Here is a 9,767-nt window from a genome sequence, read left to right as displayed (position 1 = left end):
AGCATAGGCAATGAGCCTGCAGCCCTGGATTTGTGCTCTGTCAGAATTCCTTGCCAGGATTCCCCTCTCCTTTCCAAATAAAGCATTACATACTTCCTCATACATAGAAGCAAGCAAACAAAAATGAAGGAAAGTAAAGGTAGCACTCAGTTTTACCACAGATTTTGTTTGGTTGTAAACGAAAACTGCTGTGGCAGTACTGAGCAACAGGAGCTGTGGATTTCTTTCAAGCATTTACCTTTACCACCATCAAACCTGGATATTATTTTATAAAACATAATTGATTCTTCCAGACATTTCTTCTTAGATTATTTAAAGATCTTACATATCTGACTTCATTTTCTAAGCCTCTGAGAGCAAAACCAAATTCACACCGCCATTTTTAAGATACACACACAAGTTCTAGTTTCTTGTAATTGTTATCTACACAAATTACTAGATCAAGCTTAAATTTTATTTAAATCCCTACTGATGAAAGCATTTCTACTTCTAGACACCCCTCACAAAACCAAGCTCAGTACTAAGTGCAACATACAGGACAGATTTTTACTTCAATATACAGATGCAAACACACCATTTTCAGCAGTACTTTGTATACTTAGACAAGTTTTTATTATCTCACAAGTCATATGCATAACATTTCACCACCTAGCTTTCCTACACACCCTCTTTAACATAGCATCCTTTTTTGGTAGGATTTTTGGTCACAGTGTTTTAAAAAGCAAAGACTCTTTACTGTGTTGTAATCAAGTGTCATTTAATAGAAGTCATTCTTGGTTGGATGTTTTGAGTGAAGCGCAGACCATGTGACGCAGACCTGCGCCTGACAGCAATACTTTACAATCAAAGTCCAAGGTAAGGGCTGCAATGCTGATCCAACTAATTCATGCCTCGCTGGCCATGGCCTCCATCCTCAGAAGCTTTCCTTAAAGATGGGGGTTTAAAGGACACTATAAGAGGCCTTTTTAATTTTTTTTACTGTCAATAACAGAGCTCAAGCTCTAGAAAAGTAACGCCTAGTGACTTTTCACAAGGCAAGTAACTCTTCTTTGATTCACTCTTTATACTTTCTGCTACATTATTTTCTCTCATAAAACCAACTTTAGCAGTGAAATCAAGGTTGTGCACAGTAGTGAGGATACCAGAAAGGTTTCTTACAGCTGTAAGAAAGCCCACAAGATTTCAAAGGGAAAACAACCGTGAGCCTTACTTCTGTCCTGTCCGTAGCTGCCTGCTGCCCTTGTTATGCCTGCATCTGGCTACCGAGATCATTCTATTTGTTAATATCAAATTAGCAGTTAGTTTATCTGTTACTTGGTTCCAAATTCCAAGCATCTAAGGTCTCTGAGGTTTCTTTCGCCAGCCCTGCAGCACCCTTCAGAAAGCCTCCGGGAGCTGCATTTTATCTGGCCGTTGTCCGAATTAGCCCACGGTGACGATTTCCTCGGGCTGCCACGGCACTGGGGCAGTTTCAGAGGGTCCCACAGGACTGGATTTCCCTCCGGGACATGTTTTTCTGCTAACACGTGGGAATCAGTCCCGGCGCAGGGCCGCGTTTGCAGGGTACGGAGCCCACTCTGCCCGATGCTCGTCCCTCGGCAGGGCTCTGGGCAGGGACGTCCCGGACGACCCCGAGGGCGCTCCCCCCCGGGGGGCACCGGGGGCTGTCGGAGCCCCGATCCGTCCCCAGCAGCTCCCGCCCCGCGCCGGGACTGGCCGGCGGCCCCGCCGGCGCGGCAGAGCCCGATGCCGGCGCCCCCGCCTCAACCCCTCGGTCCTGCCCCGCGGCGGGGATGGGCGGCCCACACCCGGCCCCGGCCCCGGCCCCGGCCCCGGCCCCGGCCCCGGCCCCGCCCCGGGCGCCCATCCCCGCCGCCTCCGCGGGCGGCCGGAGGAGCCGGGCGCGGACAGAGGCGGGCGAGGGGCGGGTTAAAAGCGGCGGCAGGTGAACGGGGAGGGACCTTAAAGCTCCGGGGCGGCGAGGCTGGGACCGGCCGCTCCGCAGGCACCGCCGGACCCGGACCCGGACCCGGGAGCGGAGCAGCGCAGCGCGGAGCAGCGCGGCGCGCCGGTCGCGTCCCGGCGCCCTGCCGAGCCGTGTGCCAGGTGAGGGTCCGGAGCGGCTCCCGTGTGCCGGAGCGGTGGATTAGGCTGCGCGCCCCCGCAGCGGGTCGGGATCTGTGTAGTGTGCCGGCGTGGAGCCCGGGCCGGGGGCGTCCCCGGCGGGGCTGGGGTCGGGGGCGGCCGCAGGCAGTGGAGGGGGGGGGGGGGAGCTGCGAGGCGGGGGTAGTCACGCCGCGCCCCCGTGCCCCGGTCGCCTGTCGGCGAGGCAGCCGTGCTCGGCTTGGGGCTGACTGCCCCCAGCCCCGGGGCTGGCCGAGGCGGCGGGGCTGCGGGTCGGGGCGGCCCGGGGCGGCAGCGAGCCGGGGGGCTGCCGCAGCGCAGCCGGCTCTGGGAGGAGCCGTCGGGCCTCAAAGCCAAAACTGGCGTTGGCAAACGGGTGTGTACCGCCAGGAGCCGATTGCGATCGGCCGTGGCGTTTCCCGCTGCGGGCGCCGCGTCCGCTCCGGCCGCTCTGCAGTTGAGGGGAGCAAAACTCGGGGCGGAGGGAGGGGTGGGCTGGGAGCCGCCTCAGGGCGTCCAGCTTGTAACCGCGAAGTGGAGATTTCGAGTGGTTTCCAATAAAATGATGTCTTGGTTGGCAGGGTGAGTGTCCCGGTGGATTCACTCAGTCCCCACAGCCAGTTTCAGTGTTTCTGCAGTGGCAGATGAGCACGGAGAAATGTTGGTTTTTCCCCCCAGACTGGCAGCACTGGTTCAGAACTGCAGTGTGAGACTGCACTTGGAACCCAGGTTGTTCGTCCCACTGGGATATACACTTCAAATACTTTGCTTCAGTCCTGATTAGCCTCTTGTGACATTTTCATTGACTTTGTTTTAATGACTATGCAACACACATGAGGAAATTCTTTACAGAAAGATGCAGGTATCTGATCGTAGCCTAGAGTTTAGGTCAGTGTAAAAAGTTGCGTAAAATGCTGCCAGTTTCAGCAGAGACAAAACATGAGAAGTCCAAGGAATTCCAGCCACCTTCTCAAAGCTTTTTTTTCTCATCTTACCCAATTTCACCTTTCCTCATCACGGTGAATCTGACCTCTCCCTCTTGCCTCAAGGCTTGTCTGTACAAGCTAGGCCCTTGTACCAAGGGTATGTGCTGGGGCACGTTAATCCTTTAGTTGTGTTGTAACTACACCAGGGTAGAGAAATTATTTTTTTTTTCTCTGTTATGTGAGAATCAGAGATTTTGAAAACTTTGACCAGTGTGGTGGTGCAAAGTACCAGGCTCTCCCCACAGCACACAGCCAGCACCAAGAGGTGATGGAGCTCTTACCCATGGCTGGTGTGGTCCTCCCACACAGCAAAGCTGAGCCCCAACCTTGAAAGATGATGGACCAGCTATGCAAGTTCCCAGCTCTGGTTTCAAAGTGTTTTGTCCGATTTGGTGATAGTTTCCAAATGGCTGCGATCAGTGAAAGCTGAGCCCTGAGACTGAATTCTGACTTCAGCAAAACTTATGTTTAACTTTCAAAGGGGTAAAGAGTGTGGATTTTAGTCTTAAAGAGTAGGAGGAAAGGAGGAAAGCTGAAATGGAGCTTCTCTGAAGTTTGACCTCCTGCTTATTCTGCTGGGGTGTGATAGCATCTAGAAAATCAACATAAACTCTTTAGCTGAGGGCTTTTTCCTCTCAACTCTATGGCTCTGCTTGCCTCCTTTTTGGATGAGATAGCAATGAATGTGGAAGGGCAGGCTCCGTGGTATCTTCCTTTGCCTGTTGATTTGTGCTATATATGCATGCAGCCCTGACAGAGCCAGCCTGAGGCTTCTCAGCAGCGTTGGCAAAACCAAATGCTATACTTGTGAGATGAAGGGCCACGTCTGAGCTACAGCAGAAAGCCTTGGAGGCCTGCTGGAGGTGTTTGGGTGAAGTGAGGGCTTCTGCTGAAGAAGGCTAAGTAGTACTTACTTTGGAGGCAAAGAAAGCACCAGCCCAGCCTTTTAGGGCTGTGGTGTTGGCAAAGAAATCCTGTGAAAACTACTAGAAAAGTCTCTACTTTGTCCAGATGTGGCCTTAACTTGTGCAGTGACAGTAATTTCTGTTGCTTTGGGAAATACATTGAGAGGCAAAACACTGATGACGGTCAACCACAGAAAGGGGAATATCTCAAGAAAGGGAAGGAGGAAATGTATTTGAAGATGTAACTTATTTCGTGCCCAAAGCCTTGTTGAGAAATATACCAAGGTATGCTTGTCCCATCATAAATACAAGGAAGGAGAGAGTTTAATAAGCTGTTTGAATCCATAAACGTATGAGTGACATTAATGAAAGTGACTTGCATTTGCAAATGATTTTTAAGTGAGTCCTAGGAAGTCCTCTCATTTGTAGAAGGTCTAGATCTGATTTTTCACCCTCTGAAAAGTGACCATTTGGTGTATTATGTCATCCTGCAGGTAAAAGGACACAGAAGAGAAGATGGACTGGGGAAGTCTGCAGGCCGTTTTAGGAGGTGTAAATAAACACTCAACCAGTATCGGGAAGATATGGCTCACAGTCCTGTTCATCTTCCGTATCATGATCCTGGTTGTGGCTGCAGAGAGAGTCTGGGGAGATGAACAACAAGATTTTGTCTGCAACACGCTTCAGCCTGGGTGCAGAAATGTTTGCTATGATCACTTTTTCCCCATCTCTCACATCAGACTCTGGGCCCTGCAGCTGATCTTTGTTTCTACACCTGCGTTGTTGGTGGCAATGCATGTAGCTTACACCAGGCACGAGAAGAAAAGGCGATTCAGAAATGGTGAGAAAATTGATATTGAAGAGCTGAAAAATGAAAAGATTCACATTCGAGGCCCCCTGTGGTGGACATACACCAGCAGCATCTTCTTCAGGATCGTCTTTGAAGCAGTCTTCATGTATGTGTTCTATTACATGTATGATGGGTACCAGATGCCTCGCCTGGTGAAGTGCAATGCATGGCCCTGCCCCAACACAGTGGATTGTTTTGTGTCTCGGCCCACTGAGAAGACCACATTTACTATTTTCATGCTTGCTGTGTCTGGGATCTGCATGATGTTGAATCTGGCCGAGTTGTGTTACCTAGTGATAAAAATTTGCATGAAAGAATCCAGGAAAACAACGGTTTTAAAATAATTCCCTGGTTTCAGGATTTCCTAGCTCCCCATTTCCCTTAAACTTTCTTAGGTGTCAGAAAACAATCGGCAATATTTTCACACTCAAGGAAAAGGATAAAGATGAATTTCATTCATGTTTTAAAAATTATAGCCTCCCTGGGAAGCTGCCACTGAGGCAGGTTTTAAAGATCATGAGCTAATTCAGTATTCCTGCATTCATAAATAGAGAGAGCAGCCTTCTGGCAGCAGCTTTTCCAAGTATGCTTACTGCTGGGATCCTGTTGTTGGGACAGAGTCACTTTTCAAAAATGGGAGTGGAAAGGCCCAGGGAAGGCTCTAGTGCCCAAAGTAGGGCCAGGAATCACAAACACACTGTGTCAGCTTCAGAGGCGAGCCAATAACAAAGGGTTTTGGTCAAAAGTAGGGTGAAGGTTTTTTGGGGGGAACTTGTGGCCTGTTAAAAGGAAGATGACAGGGAGGTGATTGTGTTAATAGCAGGTGTCCTATTCTCCAAGTATTCTGAAGAGCAAGGAGAGGGCCTAGGAACACAAGTACTCTATGGCAATGCATGCTGTCAGCTCTGCTGGGCACCAGCAATGGTTTTTATCTTTTTCTCTCCTCACCTGCACTGAGGAGCATCTCCTACAGGGTTGGGGGTGGCCAGTCTCAACTGCCTGTGAATGTCATTAGGTCAGTGCTGCCTCCCTCCACTCACAGGGGCTGCAGCAGTGGGAGGAATGAAGTTTGGTTTTTCATTCTCTTGGTCAGGTGAAAGAAAAGATTGTCACCTTTGAGATGGTGGGGGCAGTGCAACTGTCTTCCTCTTCCTCCCAACACTTTGTGAAGAATCTCAGTATAGTAGATTTTATTTGATGAAGAGACTTTTTACCACCTGGCTGTGCCTCCTTCAGCTGTGTACCTTTAAAAGTTTGTTTTGGTTTTGGTTTGGGTTTTTTTCAGTAAAAGCCAAGAAAATTTGCCGTGTTTCATTCTGTTTGTTATCCAAAAGAAGTGCTTCAACTTACAGCTTGATATGCGGTAGATTGCACCTACCAGTGCTCCTTCCATTAGTCCCTTTTTCCTATCCAACCTGCACAGCTTTCCTTCATAAAACCATCTCCGTATCTGAGGTACCTTTCAAGTGAGTCCATCAAACCACTCCCAATCTCTCTGACAATCCATACTGTGAGACTGAATCACCTTTCTTCTTATGGTAGGTCTAGCAGGAATTACAGACAGCTTGCAGAGCTAAAATAGCAAAGGGACCCAATCAGAAATGAGGAGGAATTTGATATTTTTCTTAAAGTTCACATTGCTGAGCTGTGAATTGTTTATTACTAACTTGAAGAACTGTGTGAGTCAGTCTGGTCTTGTCTCTCCAAAGTAGTCTCAAAATGTGTTTTATGCCTGTCACAAGCAGCTACACCAGCACATACAGCAACACAGTTTATCTCCCAAGTGCCTGCCCAGTGAACCCACTTCTAGAAAGCTGGCTATTTCTCCTCCTTAGCTTTAATAACTGGCTTTTCCCCCAAATGAATGAGTGCTATCTCAGCTTCTCTATTTGCATCCATTTCTTACTGTACCTTTAAGTTTATCACTGTTGGAGTAAACAAAGCTGCATGAATTAAGACCCATGACCCCTCACTGTGCACTGGAAGCAGACCATAAGCAGGCTCCCATTGCTTGTGAGCTACATCCAGTGTTACAACTTGACTGCAGATGGAAATCTGTCATCTAAGTGGGGAGCAAGAAAAGCATAAAAACGCCATCCTCAGAAGTATGAACAAAAAAAGACGGAATGTCATTGATAATGAGCTGAGCTGGAAAATTGGACTGTGAAAACATCCTTAATTCAACTCTAAAGAGCAAAGCTTGGCACATATCAGGTTTGTGCTTAGTAAAGTTCTTGCATTGTTCCGTGTACAAGTACGAAGAGAACAAACTATCTACACTCCCAGTGCTCTAGTATTACATTTATTTTGTAACAACAGGATTTTTATTTTTTTTTTCTGGAATTATAATTAAAGCACTCTTGTGGTGTCTGTTTTCTGTATTACTTGTATGTGCCCTGTATTACCTAAGGTGTCTAATGAAAATCCGTTTACCATAATGGAATATGTATGCACCAATACTACATTTAATAGCCAAGGGCTACTGTAAGGATTTTAGCCTTCTGCTGCAAGTTGGTTTTTCAGTTGGTTACATTGCCTGTTATCCTGCAGACTTCATGAGCTGATAGTGGAAGGTCACATATGTGACCCCTACTAGAAGTCAAATGTGCTGCCTAAGTCAGCCTTGTACTAGCAGAACTGCAGCTGGAAAAGGCTGGTTATAAATAATTTAACCAGCTCCATAGGGGAGAGAGTTTGTTTTCCCAGCCTGCCTTTGAGTTTAACTGGAACTTGGAATGAGACACACCAAAACTGGTAACACTAACACTATCAGGTTATCTTCAGCTAGCAGTTTTGCAACTAGATTATCACACAGGGAAAAACGATAGATATAGCGAAAATGCTTGGAAGTGGTCAAGAGAGGGCTTTGATCCAGAGCTGCAGCATCAGGTGGTAATAGCTTTACCAGGAGATATCTGCTGTCTCTGACATTTATTTTCTGTGTATATTAAATTTGAGTAAATAACTGCTTTGTAGGGAAAAAAAGTTCAGATACTTCATAGGAGCATAGGAATTGCACCTATTTCTACATGTGCTACATTGTGTGGTTGACCTACAAATGGATTTCATACAGATTAAAATACAATGCTGTGTTGGAATTGTGTGTGTTCTTTCCTGAAATATACTAGAAGTGTCTACATTTTTGGCACTTGGTTCCTGGGCTCTTCTCAGAATGAAGATTGCAAGAGTTGAAAACTGAAGCAGCAAATCTGATGTCATGACTGTAAAAGAGACTGATTCTTCACTGTCCAGTGTAGCTAGTGTGGTATCAGAACTGGGAAGTGTAGGAGTGGGACTGGCTAGAGTTATACCTTGACTGAAATCACCAGGAGAAGTAACCATTGACTTCATCAAGCTAAACTTTCATCCAAAACCTTGAAACCAAAACAACAAACATGTTTGTCAGAAAGGGGTAGGGCAGGGAGGAGAAGCAAACTTCACTATTAACTCATAGGCTCACCTAGAGAAAAAAAACTAACTCCCATGGCAGAAAGACTGATTTAAAAGGAAATCAGGAGTATAAATCTGTATTTATGACTTCTGGATATAAAAGTACCTTTATTAAAGGTTTTCTTAGACAAAAATAAAAAAAATTCTTCAGATGTTTTACAGTTATGAGCCAATGTACTGTTATTTCCTGTCTGACAGCAAGAACATAAAAGACAAATGATACGGTCCATACAGAGAAGAGCATTCCTGCACCATGGAGGCTCAATTCAAAATAGCAACACTGTTAAAAATTGCTTTATTTTGTAAAAAGTGTACTGCAGCAAATAAGCAACAGCTAAGAGCACTTTACTACAAACTGAACTTGGTGAAAATTAATCTCTTTTTTTTTTTTTTTCTCCCCAATCATAATTCCCTTCTCTGTAACTTAGGCTAATGTGTTTTACCAGGCAACAAAATCACATTCAAAGAATTGCACTGTATTTTGTGGTCACCCGTTCTGATATTCAGGACAGCCACTACCCTGGATGTTAATTACAGGTTTATTTGAATTTTCACCATCTTATTATCTATACAGTCATTTGAACTTGTTTGTAGACAGTGGCAAGAGTAATGGTAACTAAGGCTTAATGAGCTAAGACTAATGGTAGTGAAGATCTTCAAGATAGTTAAGGAGGTACATATACTTTTTTCCCCATCTGACCAACTCAGCTTGTCATTATAATTTTCTTTTACAGAATATAGTTCTCTTCTGTAAAGCTGGCCCAGCTCTGACATGGGTATTTTCTCTGTAAGCCTTCCTAGCCACCAAAAAATAGCCTTTATAACCTAGGTTTGGAAATGTATCAAGCTTTAATCGGCAGGTGCAGCTGAGGAAACAAGTCACAGCTCTGACTTTCCACCTCTGAGAACATAGCTTGTCCCTGCTATGGTTGGTCCCCCAGTCCTACCATAGAATTCAACCTCAGAATTGGCCACATAATTGCACATACCTTCTCCCTTTTTCTGCCTGTTAAATCACTGCCACTAACTCAATGATTGTTTTACATCTGCCTGCTCTATGCTCAATCCATTGTATTTGAATAAGCCATCTAATAAAATATATCCTCTCCAAGAACACTACCGGGTAGCCAGATGCTTGCATAGGCCTTTCTGCTAAAGGAGTGGTATGGTATCAATATGACATACAGTTTAAGGAAATATGTTTTGAGTGAAAAGATAGAGAACTTATACAGTTGAGCTATGATTCACTGCAGGTTGTAGATGAATGTTTTGAACAGCAATGTATATTGTGCATGCTACTAAGAACCAGCATTTCACTCATAGTCTGGCATAGTACCCAGGATGATAAATACTGTAGTGTGTGAATGCAGTCACACTGGTCTGAAGCAGGTGGCGTTTTTCAGTGGACAAGCTGTGCTGGGCAGGCTTCTTTACTTAGGCAAGGTGCATCTT

The 9,767-nt window shown here is 46.0% G+C and overlaps 1 protein-coding gene across 1 annotated transcript; it reads left to right on the top strand.

Annotated features, from left to right (window-relative positions):
* Positions 1-4,493: 4,493 nt before the first annotated feature.
* GJB2 (gap junction protein beta 2) lies at positions 4,494-7,963 on the top strand. The gene has a single exon (XM_052812897.1). The coding sequence runs from the start codon at positions 4,532-4,534 to the stop codon at positions 5,207-5,209; it is 678 nt and encodes a 225-aa protein (XP_052668857.1). The 5' UTR covers positions 4,494-4,531; the 3' UTR covers positions 5,210-7,963.
* Positions 7,964-9,767: the final 1,804 nt, after the last annotated feature.

Source organism: Harpia harpyja, chromosome 17 (genome assembly GCF_026419915.1).
Source record: "Harpia harpyja isolate bHarHar1 chromosome 17, bHarHar1 primary haplotype, whole genome shotgun sequence".
NCBI classification, from domain to species: domain Eukaryota; kingdom Metazoa; phylum Chordata; class Aves; order Accipitriformes; family Accipitridae; genus Harpia; species Harpia harpyja.
This window is presented reverse-complemented; position numbering and strand designations above follow the sequence as displayed.

Excerpts from the sequence above, each read along its gene's own strand:
- GJB2 (XM_052812897.1), top strand. The coding sequence starts at position 4,532 with ATGGACTGGGGAAGTCTGCAGGCCGTTTTAGGAGGTGTAAATAAACAC.